Below are 15704 nucleotides of genomic sequence, written 5' to 3'. Positions count from 1 at the left end.
GCAAAGCTCCTGGGGCTTGGGCTCTTCAGGGCCTGCAGGGCAGGCCTGGGGGGGGGTCTGTTCAGGGCGGGGCTCTTGGCCGCTGTGGTAGGGGACGGAGCAGTGAAATGGGAGTCAGCCTGGCCCATGGTTTGCCGATGCCCCAGCCCTGCATGGGTAGAGCCTGGCTCTGAATACCCACAGCCTGGCGCCCACGGCCCTCAGAGAGCTGACAAGCCCCCAGGCTCCTGCCATCAGAGCCCCTTCCCTCCCAGCCCCTGCCCTCAAGCAGCATCTGCAGGAGGGTTCTCCCCCCGCCCCCCACCCAGCACAATGTTCTGGCTCCTCCTGGCTGAGAGCCCCACCACTGCTCACCCCCTCCATGGCCCAGCTCACACTGTCCCCAAAGGGTGAGGCCCAGATCCCCAGTGGCACCAAATCCCCCGCAGCCCCACTGCTCCGAGGACACCACCCTGTTGGGGCCGAACACATGCAAGCATCCCTTTTCATGGAATCCGCCCTCCGAGGCCCCCAGCCCGCTGCCACGGGCTTCCACAGAGCACAACCAGGCCCCCGGCGGCCAGCAAGCCTGGGACTGGCTGTCGCTCCCGCAGAGGAGCGGGGTGAGGACGGACATTAAAGGCTGAATAGTCCAAGTCAAGGACAAAGTCTTTGGAAGCCAAGCGGTTGTGAGTGGAGAAAAGGGCAAGGTGATGGGGCTGTGCTCAGATTTCCAACAGCCCTTTCTGTGCAGTGAAAGCCACCCAGGAACCACCCCCTCGGGCAGTCACCAGGAGCCGCCCCCCCAGCAGGGAGCGGCATGTGGGAGGGAGGGGGCTATTTGCTATATTTTTGTTTTCTTGTCATAACACTGCCTCGAGCATGCAAACCTACAAAGCTTTCTCATGGCGCAGAGCGCTGCTTCCGCGGCAAGACGGCCCCCAAAATAACCAGAACACAGAAAAAAAAATAATTTTTAAAAAATGAAAGAGCTAATTGGTCAAACCGGACTTGTCACCAGAACAACGTCTCACGGTCACAGCTTCTCAGCACCAGGAAAGAACAAACAAACACCTTCCGAGTAAAACAAAGCATGCAGCGAATCGAACGCCAGCGGGCAAGCACCCACCCTGGCACCCACAGCGGGCGGCCCCGGCCCACCACTCCTAGCGTCTCCCAACATCAGCAGACGGGGGCATGGGAACGCAGACGGCGGCACACGGGATAATGGCGGTGCTTGGGTGAGAAACGATAGCAACACGGCGTCACCTGAACGCGAGTCTAACCCAAACCGAATGGGGAGGAAAGCAGATGGATCAATACTGACTTGGGCCACGTTTGGCTACACACAGAACTGTCACATCTGGGAGTCCAGAGAGAGAGAGGACGGTCGGTTCAAACTAAAAAAGGTGGAAGTTCAGCTCAACGGCACAACCGGATCAGAACCGTTCTTGCTGGGATGTCGGGTTTGGCCCGGAGGGGCGAGTCAGGGGACAAGCCCTACCCCACGGGGTTCTCGGCCTGGCAGTTGGGTGTAGACAGCATTACGGGCGCCTTTATCCCACGGTCGCTTGCTACTTAGGTAGGAAATAAAACATAACAGGGCTTCTTGTTTTTTTGCTTCTGCACACCCACTCCCGCCAAAAGCCTGCCCCGAGCGCCGCGGGCCGCGGTCTGTGTGAGCACAATCCTGAGGTAATCTTTTCTTCTTTGTGCAAACCCCGGAGGATGGGCTGTTCGCCGAGGGGGGACAGGCTGTACAAGGGGCAGGGAGGGGGGCTGGGAGTCAGTGGATCGTTGTGCCCTTGTACCCACGGTAAATCCTGAGGTTAGCTGGGGTTCTCCTCGGGCCTCATTCCAGCATGGCGTCCAGCTGGTCGGCCAGGTCGTCGAACATGCTGCCGATGTCGTCCAGAATGCTGACTGTGCTCTTCGCTTCCGCAGCGGCGCTGCAGGTGCAGAAAGCGTCCGTTAGCATCGCTGCGGGGAGGGGCTGGGGGTCTGCGCCCTCAGGACCGCCCCCGGCCCGTGGCTGATGTGGGTCTCGCCCGGAGGGCAGGGGCAGCGAGCACGTGGGGGCGGGAGGGGTGTCACACTGAGCAGTGGAGTAACTTTCCACCCAAACTGCGGGGAGGGGACACAGGCCCTCAGAGCCCAGCAAGCCCCTCCACCCCCCCGACCCCGGCAAGGCAACTTCCCTCCTGTCCCCCCATCTGTACAGTTCTGCTCCCCAAACACTCCTCACCCCACCCAGGGTGCCTCTCAAGCCAGGGTTCCGCCCCATGCCCCCTGTGGCTGTGTCCCACCCCAACTCTCCTTCATAAGGGCCCCCTCAAGCCTGGATCTCCCCAAGAACCCCCCAATACGGACCCCTGCCCCTCCCCAAGCCTGTGTCCCTCTTCCAGCTCCCCTTGGGTCCCCCTCAGAACTGAGCCTCCTTCCTGGGGGGAACAAGGGGCTGGAGCCACAAGGCAGAGCTGGGCTCTGTCTCCCCTCCTAGCCGGGCTCCCCTCGCTCTGCCCTGTGGGGCAGTTGGGGGGTCTCAGCCAGCTCCATGAGGAGGGGGCCATGGAGCAGCCCCTAGAAGCATTGTCCTTCAAAACCTGAAAGGGGGGTAACCTGGGGAGGGGGGCAGGAGCAGGACAGTTTGTATCTATTAACGCACACGTCCTTAAAGAACCTGGAACTGACCCCAGCCGTCCTGCAGGCTTGTCGGCATGGGAGATTTCCCAGTTATACCAGTATGACTATACCGGTACAGCTAAACCCCAACAGTTATCCTGGAATAACCCACCCTGTTCCAGTACAAGGGCTTGTCGACACTAGAAACCCTACAGCTGTTCCACTGCAGTGCTTCCGTGTAGACCGATGGGAGGGTCCGCCTCCCCGAGAGGCCGTAGCTAGGTCGACCTAGTGCTGTCTTCACAGGGACTTGGATTTTTCCACCCTCCCAGTGACTCTGCTTGGCTGATCCTAAGAGTAGGTTTTCTCAGCTTAGTTTAAATCATTTCCCAAGCAACATAAGCTAAACTGGAAATAGGTCCTCTTGCACCAGAATAAGAGCCTCCACCCAGGGAGTTATACCGGTATAACTGCAGGGCTCTGAATTCACACCCCACCTTATTGCGCTATCACTTCTCTAGGTGTACGTGCCCTGCATCTCACCATTCCTTCAGGGCTGAGCAATCAGCTGTGAAACCCACTGGCAGAGGGCGCATCCCCAACCCCTCTGGGAGCAGGGCCACGTAGAAGATAACAGCCTTCTACTGCTACCGGTTATTTGTTAGCTTACTTGACCAAGCCCTGCTGACGACCCATGTGGAGGGTCAATACGGTTTTATTTAATACGGTATTTAAACCTAGGGAAATTACCTAACAAACCCTCCTTTACAAGCACATGAAGGCCTGCAAAGCTAAGCACTGGTGGTACCTGAATTAAGGTTGTCTACACTAAGTGCCGTCACACTGGGCCCTATAGAAAGGACCCCCTGCCCTGAGGAACTTAGAAAGACTGACCCAGCAGAGACCAGACTCACCGGGAGACCCACAGGAATGGGGACAGCTGAGCCTTGTCTACACTAGGTGAGAAGGGGCTTTTTCCAATGGAGCTAGTCTGGCTCAGCAAACAGCCTCGCCTGACACCAACAGGGAGTACCGTATCCCTGAAGCATGAAGAGCAACAGCCCTTGCACCCACGGACTCTTTTCCTAATTGCCCTGCTGGACTCTTGACCCCGACACTGTCCAGCAGCAGTGAGTCCCAAAGGTCGGCGCCCCTCACAAAAAAGGCATAGCCCCGTGTGCATGCGCAAGAGGGAGCGGGATCCTTACTCTGCTGCCTGCCCATCCTCCTGCTTGATCTTTTCCTCCACAGCCTGCAGGGCAGCCGCCAGCGAGGCGCTGGTCTCCTCCAGCTTCTGGTGTGCCATCTCGGGGCTGGCGCTCTCTGTCGAGGGTCCGGCGATGGAGGAGCGCGGCGGCTTGACAGGCACCTGCTGGGGCTGCCCGCCGGGCGATAGGGGCTTGGCGGGGCTCGAGCAGAGCGAAGGCGGTGTGCTTGAAGGCTTGATCGTCGTGGTGAGCTGCTTGGCAGGGGATGGGGTGGGTGTGGAGCCTGCACTCACTGACTGGATGGCGGCGTGGAGCTTGGGGGGCTTGGGTGCCGTCGGGGGTGGTGGGGGCTTGGGCGACACCGGGGGTGGGGTGCCGTGGACTCGCTTCACCTCTGCAGGAGAGAAGAGAGGAGAGGGACTGTGAGGGTCATAGCCATTGCTGTTAATATGGGGAGGCTGGGATTGGGGGGGGATCACCCGTGCTCTGGGTAAGAGGGGCAGGATGAGGGGGGTCGCCCCTGCCCTGGGCGAGGGGGGCTGGGATCGGGGAGAGGGGGTCACCCCTGCTCTGGATGAGAGGGGCTGGGTGAAGGGGGTCGCCCCTGCCCTGTGGGGGGCACACTAATGGGAGCCAGCATCAGACCTTTGGGAGGCTTCCCCACAGACAGCAGCAGAGCCCAGAATAGAACTCAGGAGTCCTGGGCCCCTGCTTAAGGATGGCCCACCCCACAATTAACCTCAATCAATATAAAACCCAGCCACTTCATGGGCTAATGAATTTTCAATACAATCCAGCTCAAGAAGCAGGCAGCCAGCGGCTGAGCCACCCTGACTCAGCTTGGGGGTGGCCACTGGGAGCTGCGGGCGGCCGGCCGTGCAAATGTAAACAAACTGTCTGGCAGCCTGCCAGTGGATTACCCTGACAGGCTGATTGCAGCCCACGGGCCACAGGTTGCCCACCACTGCCACAGAGGCTTGTACTCCTAGCTCCAGAGCTCCTACGGTTGGTCCCCATACGTGCCCCTCTAGGACTCCAGTGAATGCCCCACCCCCCTCCCAAGAGCGTTAGGAATGATGGGGCCTGGCCGATGGCTGGGACAAGCCGCCGAACGCTGCCCAGAATTCCAGCGGCTGTTCCCAGGGGCGTCTTTTCACTTCCCCACTCCCCCGAGCGGGGTGATGCGCAGCAGCTGCTGGCCACGACCCGGGACCCGGCCCAGCTGGGCAGGACTGGGGGGGAAGACACTGCATCCAATAGAGGCTGGCTGGAGGAAGGATGCAAGTGAGACTGGAAGCTCTCACCTGACGCAGGCCAAGGGGATTAAACCCGAAACGCTCTCAGCAGACGCTTGGCTGGCACAGAGCCTCCCTTCCCCTCGCGCTCCGCTGCTGCTGTAGGGACCACGAGGCAGGGCCCTGGCCTGCACCACCTGGGTTTGCCTTAGCGCTCTCCCAGGCCAGAGCGAACCGACTCCGACCCCGCTTAGCTTGTGGGCTCTCAGGAGCGGAGCTGAGGGCCGGGGGAGCAGAGCCTGCGTCCTTCCGGACTCCTGCCAGCCCCCTCGGCAGGACACCACCTACCTGGGCTGCCGGGGCTGGGGATCGGCGCCTTTTTGGAAGTGGGTGTGGGCGGCCCGGGGACCTTCTGTGCTTGTGGGGTTAACACAGGCTTGGGAGAGACCGGTGGCTTGAAGGGCTTTTTGGGCTCCCCGCTCACACCCTGCGGCGCATGCTCCAGCCTGTCCTGCCGGTCGCCTGCGGCAGGGCCCTGCGGGGGTGTCTCTGCACCGCTCATCTCAGACGTCGGCCTCCGCTTGATTGTGCCGGTGCCGTTCTGGTAGACGGAGAGGGGGGCCGGCTCCAACCCCTGCTCCTTGTCTTTGGACTTGGGCCGTCGCTTGACCGTGTCCGACTCGGTCAGGATGAACTTGACACTGTCCTGCTGGCTCTGTTTGGCCCGGATCCTCCTCTTGAGTGTGGCGCTGGCCTCCACCTTAGCCAGGTCCCCGTGCCGGTGAGCAGGTGACAGCCCCTCCCCTGCCTCGCCCTTGGCCAGCCCCATCTGCCGGGGCCGCTGCTTGATGGTCAGGTTCCCGTCCTCGGCGAAGGGGATGTTCTCGGCTGAGCTGTTCTGGGGGGAGCCCCCGTGCTCTGCCCGCAGCCGCTCCACCGGGCCGCCGTCCTTGCCCGTGTCCGACCTGATGCTGTCGGAGCGCTCCCTGCGGGCGGCCGCGATGAGGCCGGTCACGGGGCCGCTGATGGTCCTGCGCCGGTTCACCACCTCCCCGTCCAGGCCAATGGCGTCTTTGTGCTTCACAGCGGCCAGGACGGCGGCCACGCGGGAATGCTCCGGGCTGGCCAGGTGCATGGCACCAGCTGGGTGCAGGTAGTAGCCTTCGGGTCCCTTCCCTCCTCCTCCTGCAAGAGGCTTCTGCAGGGCCAAGCCCCGGGCGCCCCCGCCAATAGAGGACATCTCCAGCATGGCCGCGATGCTCTTGACGCTACCCGCGCTGCCCGTGTCCACGCTGCCCCCAAAGTCGCTCGCCCGCCGTTGCTCCCGGTAACTCTCCTGTGCCTCCTCATCCTCCCCGCCGGGCACCTCCCCTTCCCCCTCCTTGGTGAAGTCGTCGGCCATGTTGGTGCTGGAGATGGCGGAGCTGGAGCGCTTGGGCGGTGGCGGGGGAGGCCCCTTCTTCTTGGGCCTGACGGCAAAGGACTGGCTGCGGTTGACGTTCTTGTCTCCGCCCGACTGCGCCCGCACCGAATGGCTCCTGCCCACCCGCCGCTGCACCGTGGCATAGGGCCCGGCGTCCGGCACCAGCAGCTCGTCCCGCTCCTGCTCGCTGTCGGACATGGCGTAGCGGTTCAGGCTGTGCGCGCGCTTCTTCGGCCTGCCCAGCTCCTCCTCTGCCTCCCCGCTCTGCGGCGGCAGGCACAGCACGGGCACCGAGACTGGCAGGACTGGGACGCCTTGTGCCACGGGGCCCGCCGGGTGCCCGGCGAGGCCTTCGCCCTCCACAGGCTGTGGCATGACGTAGGCAAAGCCCCTGTGGGTGGGGGACTGAGGCAGGGACCTGGGCGACATGGGGCGGTCGGCCTGCTGGAGGAGCTGCGGCGTGGGCTTGACCTTGGCCGTGGCGTGGGGCACGATGAGCGTCTGGGGCGAGGACGGCCGCGGCTTGGTGGGCGTCTGTGGTGGGGTAAAGCGCCCTCCGGCTGGGGGGAATGACTGCCTGGGCTTGCCTGGCACTGGGGGCACGCTGGCTCTCTTGACGGTGTGCCCATGCCGCACGGGCCTGACCTCCTTGGGCATGCTGGGAGGCCCCTCCTTCACCTCCTCCGTCAGGTACTCCTGGCTCTTGGACATGGCTGCGCTCGGCCCCTTGGGCCCGTCCCCCAGCAGCTCCTGGGAGCTGCTTATGTGCTTCGCCCGGCCGCTCAGGCTGTTCTCATGCACGTGCCTGGAGGGGGGACCCCGGTAGCCTGCCCCGTCCCGGATATGTGCCACGTGGTTCGCCTGCTTCTCCTGGCCCTCGGGTGCCTCGCCCGTACCCGTGAGGGCCACCTGCAGCTCGTTGCTCAGTTCGCTGTCCTGGAAGGTGGTCATCTTGGGAGACTGGCACTCGGCGCTCTCCTGCTGAGGGGACTCGATGGCCAGCACATCCAGAGACTGGGGTGCCTTCTTCTTCAGGGTCCCCGACTCATACTTGATGTACTCGGCCTTCTGGATTTCTGCCAGCTTCTTCACCGCCAGCATCAGCTTCTTCTGGTGGCCTGCAAGGGGGGAGGGGACACATGGCACAAAGGGGCATTAACCAACGAGGAGCGACTCGTCCCACCAGCAAACCCAGAGACCCTGGTGCTGGCCCGTGGATAGTGACACCCGTTGCCCCGGGATGGCTGTCTCAGCCCAACCCAACCATGCCCACACCCTGACTGAGTGCTCGTCTCCCACCGAGCATCGGTGGGGCCTCTGCAGTTTAACCGGGGCTGTGTATTTTAGGGTGTTTAAACTAAAAGGAGGCTTTCAGGTTAGAGACACTTTGCGGGGCCCTGACTGGTGTCAGCCGAGTTCTCTGGAGTTACACTGGTGACATGAATGCAGGATTTGACCCAGATGGCCCCCGATGAAGGACTCCTTATCATGAAACCAGAAATGATTTCACAGGAACCTAGAGACTGCCACAGTAAATCAGACTCATGGTCCATCTCCCCCAGTATCCTGTGTCTGGCTGCTTCAGAGCGAGGTGCAGGGACCCCCCGCAGGACTGGATGTGGGATAACCTGCCCTCCACACTAGGTCTCGTCCTGGACTCGTCCGACTTCTTTCCTAAACCTGAGGTTACTTGCACGAATATGTCAAAAACCTGGAGATTGACTCAGGGACTTAACCCACCGCCGATTTCCATTAACAACCAACTGCACCTGCTCTCTACACCGGTGGCTTTAATGTCACCTTTAACACTAGAGAACCCACCACTTCCCTAGGTCGTTTGAGCAACTGGTTAATCACTCTCACTGTGCCTTATTTCTAATGGGAACTTGCCTGGCTTCCGGCCACTGGTCCTTGCTCTGCCTTTCTCTGCTAAATTGAAGGCCCCTTGGCAGCCGGTATATTCTCCCTGTGAAGACACTGAGCTGACACTATAAGCAAGTCACCTCTTGACCGTCCTGCTGTAAGCTAGAGATCGAGCTCTTTGAGTCTCTCTCACTGTCGGGCATTCTCTCCACCCCACCAATCAGTTTTGTGGCTTTTTTCAGCCCTCTCTCCAATTGGTCAACACCCTTTTTTAAATTGGGGGCACCCGACCTGGCCTCAGCATGCCAAGATCAGTCCCACCAATGTCGCACATGGGGTAAAATCACCTCCCTGCTCCTACTCACTGCTCCCACCTTTCTCCAGTCAAACGTCACAACAGCCCGTTTGGCCATGGCATCGCACTGGGAGCTCACATGGCGTGACTTTTGCTTTATCTAGGAGCCAGCAGTGTACGATCTGGCGCGTGTCTTCATGGGGAAATTGACCAGCCTTGCCATAGCGGTGTAAATACATGGCTACACAGCTCTGGGCCAAGTTCCCCCGGGAGCAGCTTCGCTGACTTCAATGGAATTGTGCCCATGCTGCACTGGGATGTCGGCCAAGTCGACAGGGTGCATGTGGTAACCAAGATACAAGGGCACCTGTCTGTTCCTCCCTCTGCAACAATGGGCCCAATTCTCCAGGTGCCCTGGAGGCATAGCACACACGCTGCAATAACATCCACCACCCCCGGTCTTCACGGGGCATTTGTGTTCCGACCGGGCACCTCTCGCAGACACGGGCAGCTGGGGCAGGGAAGGAATCAGTCACCGCATGCAGAAACGTCAGGCTGCCCAGGTAACCACAACGAGAGGGGTGATTCCTGCATGTCGCTGCAGCTGCAGGCCACTCCTGATTCATGGCACCAGGAGCAGTGAAGCACAAGACCCCCAGGAGGTCTGGAGACAGCGCTTGGGAGGATGCCAAACCTAAGGAACGTCCTTACATAGCCAAGCAGGACGGTGCTGTGAGCCCTGCAGCTGCTCTAATAGATAGCCTGGCCCTGCTTCGGATGCTGAAGGCTTTGGGTGTGAAGCAAGGTACAGCACACCAGGGGTAAACAGAGCACAGCACAGGGTGGGAGAGGTAAGGCCTAGGTGCACCCCAGGGTACCACAGCATCTGCTGAGCCTAGCTTCTGGTATGAGAATCCCCTCTCCACCTCGGGGAGCCTTCCATCCCAGGGCAGTGCTGACATCATGGCAGACCTGCCCTGTCACAGGCGCCATCGGGCCGAGACGGCCCGTCCAGTCCCAAATGCCCAGGACGTTGCTGGGCACGTCCCTGGGACAAAGGCTCTGACCAAGACAGAGGCCTAGGACGGGGGAAGCAGGCAGGGGGCTGCAGGGCACCAGCAGAGCGGTGCGGTGAGAGCCCAGCTTTGGGATCACAAGGGGCTGTGGATCAGAACTGAGCGGCGTGCAGTGGGCAGGACCGGAACACGACAGATGTGGGGCTGCCCAGGACAGCCTGGGCAGAGCTGGGCGAGGGGGGGGGGCTCAGGACTGAGATGGGGGCATGTTCCTTGTACGGTGCTGAGCCCAGACACAGTCAATGGGAGCTGAGGGTGCGCCGTTCATGTCCCTTTACAGCCAGCGGCAGAGCGGCACCTGCCCATGGTGCATTGCGCAGTCCGTCAGTGCCCACGGGCGTTACAGCTCTTCCGCTTTCGCCTCCTGGCCAGGAGGATGCCACGAAGACCTGCCACCCTATGCAGCGGGCGCTGCCCCGTGCCAATGCCCGGCCCCCCGTTACCCAGCTTCGTGATCCCGATCTCCTGCAGATCCTCCCACGTGATGTCCGTGATGAAGTCGATGTTCTCGTAGCCGTTCTCCACCAGGACTTTGTAGTACTGGGCCAGGCCGATCATGGAGAGCCAGAGAGCCAGGTTGGCCTACAGGGGCAGGAGGCAAAGGGAGAACGGTGCTTTGGCCCTGACCCAACACCATTTAAAGGGACAGCGTGGGGGTAATACCTATGCCATGGCCTGTTATTAACGCCCCTCCCTTCCCCTGGGGTTAATGCAGCCGAGAGCTTTATAATCCGCCCAATGACGCTCCTGCCCCCGGGGCCCGAGTCTCCTGTGCATCCGTGTGCACCAGCACTACGAGCCAGCGTTCAAGTCTGCGCCCCCGCCTTGCCCTGCTGGGAACCGCGCCCAAGGTGCCAGGCAGTGGCGAATCGGGCCCCTGGCTTATCAGGATACCCTGAGCCAAAGGCACATGACAGCAGCGAATTGGGCCCAGATAGCTCAGCCTCGCTGCAGGACCCTGCCTGGGCTCTGCTCTCCAGCACGTTGTTCAGTCTAGTCCACCCCTTCCCATGGGATAGGACTGCACAGCAATGGAGGTCTCACCAAGGGGGGGTTTCCTCGAACTGCCTAAATTCCCTTGGCATCCCGATCAACCCAGCACCCCAGAGCCATTTCCCGGGGTCCCCTCCAGGACAGGGCACCCAGACCTGTGCTCAGAGCTCGGGGGAGATCCAGGCAGAGCTCCTCTCTTGGGTGGACAGCATCCCCTGCTCTCTGGGAGAGGACTGGAACCTCCGAATGCGCCAGGAGAGGGCCCTTCTCACGCTGCACTGGGATGCTGTCCCAAACAAAACAGGCTGCAACACGGGGGCCAATCCCCACATGGCAAGAAGATGGGGTCCAGGGCCTCACCTATCTCCAGCAGTTAAAGAGCTACAGGCCATCTCAGGATAGGAGAGGCGAGGCCTAGCTACACCCCGGGGGGGTTAGCCTGGCAACCCCATGCCTCATAGGGAAACCTGCCAATAGGGCAAAGCTGACAGGCAGGGAGCGTTCCAAGGTCCATTACCGGGGAGAGCTGGGGGAGCCTTACCGGCTTGTATTCCGGAAGCCACTCGGGGATATTCAGGCTGTTGATCTCCGAAGTGATCTTCTTCCTGTGTCCGGGTTTCGTTACGCCAATGGCTGTGAGGTCCTAGGGCACAGAAAGACACCCGTCACCTTCACTGCACAAGCAGGGCCTAGCCACTCAGCTCTGGCAGCCCCCACAGAAGATCGCAGGCTGTCAGCTGCCGCAGGCCTCCTCTCCGTTACAAGGGGTGTGGGAGCAGGCTCGGAAGGGCGAGGTTTTTATCGGTAAATGGCGATTTTGCTGTACACCCAAACCCACAAAAATACTTCCAGTGACCCCCATGGAGAGCGGCAGACAGGAGAAGTGAGAACAATGCAGCTTGAGAACTCGTTAGAGTGCAAGGCTAATGACTTTGTGCATGTGGACATGCGACGTGTCGGCGTTTTAACAGTGACGAAGTTTTAATTTTTTGAGTCTCAACAGCTATCGTCATTCAATAATTATGGTCTGAGCCCCTCCCGCATTGCCTGACCCCCAACCCAATAATTCCCCCCAACTGCAAAAACTTAAAATCAATACAAATGAAAAAGTGCTCCACAATAAACATTGAGCTTCTCCGTGGAGATGAGAAACAAATCCAAATGGCATTCTCCTAGTGCAAAGGAAGGCTCTGGCTTGGCAAAGCCAAGGGCACGCTCTGCAGGGCAGAGATTGCGTGTTTGTGTGTGTGTGCATACACTCACCACACCCAGCGCAGAGGGGGCCCCACCCACCCGAGGCAGTTGCACTGCTAGGAATGAATGAATTGAGTCCCGTGGCATTCCCCCAACAGGGAGGCTGTGAGCCTGGGGAGGTGATGCTGTGCCCCTCACACACACCACATGCCAGCGGACTCCGGCTGGAAGGGCAGAGTTCAGCCATCCTTTGGAGCCAGGACACACACCGTCAGCCTCTCTAAAGCCGCTCTAGGTCCGGAGACCAGGGAAGAAGGGGCTAGTTCCCTTGCCCCCGTGTTCCCAGAGCAGGCTGAGGGGTCCCCGCCCAGTCACCCCGCTGGGATCATGCCCCCGGTTCTGGCAAGAACCGGGAAAAGCCCCCAGAGCTGCGGCTGGAGCAGCCCTGCTACATGCCATCCCACATCGCCAGGCTGCTCGGGGAGTGTGGAGGGGCTGGGAGCCTCAGGATGGAGCTTGGGCCCAGCCGCTCAGAGCTGTCCTCAGGGCCAGTCCCAGCCCACCCCACCAGCAGCTCACGGGGGCCCCAGCCTGGCGCCCGGCAGCTTGGGACAAGTCCCACTGGGTGCTGCTCCGAGCTCAGTGGGACGCCGCTGGGCTGCGATCAACCCCAGCGTGAGCTGTGGGAACTCAGCGTCTCGGAGAGGCCCGGAGCGTCCCCTGTGAGAGCGCCCAGCACCCACGGACTCTGTGAGCACCCAGCCCCCAGCCCCAGGGCTCGCCAGGGGCTGGTAATGCTGCTGCAGAGGGCTACCCCAGGGGGTTGGGCCGGGGCACCAGCCCCCCATGCAGAGCCGCCCTTGGCCCCTCCCAGCACTCCCCACACTCCAGCTCCCCGCCCGGCCACAGGTGTGTGCAGAGCGGGGAAGGGGAGAGACATGGGCCTGTCCCAGCAGCTCTGGGGGGCTAAACCCCAAAGAGGGGAACTTAACTCGTCTGCAAAGATGGTAGCTCAGCCTGGATTTGCCCATGAGCGCGGCACCTGCCCCCGCCCCTGCACAGCTCCCAGCCCCCAGTACCACTCAGCCGGCTCTGGAATGATCCCCCTTCCCTTTTACCGTCTAGAACGCCGGGAGCCAGCAAAGCTGGGCATGCCGCCCACGAGCGCCGCGACTCGCCATTCGATCCAGGCCCTACGTCCCGCCCCACATCGCAGAGCCACGGCAGCTCAGGGCAGGGGCCTCCCAGCCCGTCCTGCAGCCCCTGCTCCACCCTTCACCTAAGGGAGGTATGCGTGCTCTCTGGGCCCGATCCTGAGCCAGTGCCAGGAGAGCTCAAGGGGAGCAGGATCAGGCCCCTCGCCCTTCAGCTCCCCCCGGCTCCCGGCCACCCTCACCTCTGGGGTCATCCGGCTGATGGTGGGGATGTCGTACCCGGCGTTGATGAAGTTGGCCGCGTACAGCTGCAGCTGGAACTTGCAGAGCCACTGGTACACGGCCTCAGAGCTCTGGGGGCGAGACAGAATGGGGGTCACCGGCTCTGCCAAGCGAGCCCAGGCTGTGCCATGGACACGGCAGCATGCGCAGTCAGTGCCAACCCAGGCTGCACCCAGCCAATCCTCGTACAGGGAGGAGAGTCCTCCCTGGCCCCAAGCAGTCGGGGGTTGGCCCCACTCCGCCACCCCAGGAGCTGCCCCCCTAGACCCAGCAGTTGCGGGAGAGGGAGCTGCAGTCAGGCAAAGCCCAGAGGCTCCTGGCTGTAACCCCCACAGGTAGGAGAGGCAAGAGCCCAGCCACCTGCAGGATTTAGCAGGGAATCTGAGTCTGTGAGTCTGAGTCTGTGACAGGTGCCTAACCCCAGCTTCTCCCATATAGAAGAGGGGCAGGAGCCTGGGGAACTCCCTGGGACATGAAGGAGCCTGTAGAAGATTTGCCAGATGGTCCCCTTCTGCCCTGGGGCCCCACAGCAGGAGGCAGGCGAGTCATTCACCCCATCACCAGCCCCACGAATCACCCCACCAGGGAGACAGACCGAGCAGCATTCCCTCCCCGTCACTCAGCCCAGCTCGGAGAGGCCCTTCAGAACACCGCAGTTCCCCAGGGCGCCCGAAGTCCCTGCCCGCCCACGCGCTCTCTGCACCCCGTCACGCCAGGCTCCTGGCAGCCTGTTCATTTGCAGCGGGCAGCGCCCCGCCGCCCCGGGGAGCTGTGAGCCGCAGCTGGCAGCACAATGAGGGGAGCTGTCTGAGGTGCTCAGCCAACGTGCGACTCTCGCCCTGGGCGCCCGGAAGGTTGTTCCGGGGCGGGGATCCCGCCGTGCCGCTGCCGAGATGTGACGGCTGAGCCGAGGGCTGCAGACAACGGAGCCCAGCACGCGGCAAGCTCGGGCTCCGGAGCACAGAGATGCAGCCAGCCCATGGCATCCCCCTGCCCCGCGCAGAGCCAGCCCCGACCCCCACCTGCACTCCCTCACTGACAGCTGCTCGCAGGGCAACGGCACCGAGGGCCCACTTCCTCTCCAGAGCCCCCCGCGCTGTGAGCAATGGGTCCAACTGCCCCCCTCCCCACAGCACCAGAACCTCTCGAGCTGCCAAAGGGGCAGACGTAGGGATTGGGGAGCAGAATTGCTGGGCTGGGGGAAGGGCAGATGTGGGGCTGGGCACATAATGAATGAGAATGTGGGGCTGGGGAGCAGCTGGGATCTCCGCACCCCCAGACGGCGATTGGTAAAGGTCTGTGTGATATGAACTGAGTTGGACGCCCCAGAGAGAGCCCATATCCCAGCATTGGACACAGCTGGGAGAGGGGGCAGTGCTGCGAGCCCCCCACACCCCCTGGCGACGGTGGGGGGGCGGGAAATCAGACGACAGACCACAACACAATATAATTTTGCAATCTCACGATCTGTGTCATTTCGGGGTTGGCCACGCTGCATGGATCTGCGTGGTGACCCCTGACCTCAGTGGGGTCACCTGTGCGGGGCAGCGTGCAGGACTGGGACAGGGGAGCCACTGCCTTTAATAATAAATAACTCCCAGGTGAGCGTCAGCAACAAGCCACGCTCCTGCAACACCCAAACCGCACCTGGGCAGCCACCAAACTGCACGTGAACTCAAGTGGGGAGAACGCAGCAGGAGCGGCCCCCGGGACCTCGGCTTCTTGCAGCCCTCACTAGCTCCCGCTGCACCATGCCCCAGCTGAGGCCACGGTCCTGGGCCTGGGCTGCAGGGAGACGACCCTGCCTCCAGGAAAAGGGAGGGGGCGAACGCTGGGCAAGTACAGGCCTTGCCTCGGAAACTTAAGGTGGGGGAGAATCTCAGGGAGTAGAACTCCCTCAACGCAGCGCCCCCTGCAGGCAGCAGGGCTAAGGCAGGCTCCCTACCTGCCCTGGCTCCGCATGGCTCCCGGAAGCGACCGGCATGTCCAGTAGGAGCAGGGGCAGCCGGGGGGTCTCTGCGCACGGCCCCCGCCCTGAATACCGACTCTGCAGCTCCCATTGGCCGCGAACCTCGGCCAATGGGAGCTGCGGGGGAGGCACCTGCAGGCAGGGACAGGGCACAGAGCCACCTGGCCGCCTCTGAGCCTAGGAGCTGGACATGCTGGTCGCTTCCTGGAGCCGCCTGAGGTAAGCGTCTCCTGCACCCCACACACACCCCAACCCCGTCCCAGCCCGGTCAAAGTGAGTGAGGGTGGGGAAGAGCGAGTGACAGAGGGAGGGGGGATGCAGTGAGCGGGGGCGTGGCCTCAGAGAAGGGGCGGGGCAGGGGCGGGGCCTTGGGAAAGGGGCGGGCAGGAGCTGGGCAAGGCTGTTCAGGTT

The 15704-nt window shown here is 61.9% G+C and overlaps 1 protein-coding gene across 2 annotated transcripts in view; it reads right to left on the bottom strand.

The window, feature by feature from the left end:
• Positions 1-320: 320 nt before the first annotated feature.
• Positions 321-15704, bottom strand: part of CASKIN1 (CASK interacting protein 1) — a 156670-nt gene continuing 141286 nt past the window's right edge. For both annotated transcript variants that reach the window (XM_084641628.1, XM_084641629.1), the window contains 6 exons: positions 13285-13395; positions 11236-11337; positions 10145-10283; positions 5393-7585; positions 3810-4203; positions 321-1928 (listed from right to left, as the gene is read on the bottom strand). In XM_084641628.1, coding sequence (XP_084497754.1) covers positions 1832-1928; positions 3810-4203; positions 5393-7585; positions 10145-10283; positions 11236-11337; positions 13285-13395 — 3036 coding nt within the window. In that variant the 3' untranslated portion in view covers positions 321-1831. The remainder of the gene's footprint in view (positions 1929-3809; positions 4204-5392; positions 7586-10144; positions 10284-11235; positions 11338-13284; positions 13396-15704) is intronic.

The sequence above is a fragment of the Lepidochelys olivacea genome (genome assembly GCF_965140295.1).
Source record: "Lepidochelys olivacea isolate rLepOli2 genome assembly, chromosome: 10".
NCBI classification, from domain to species: domain Eukaryota; kingdom Metazoa; phylum Chordata; order Testudines; family Cheloniidae; genus Lepidochelys; species Lepidochelys olivacea.
Note: the sequence above shows the minus strand (reverse complement) of the source record. Positions and strands in the feature narration are given on the sequence as shown.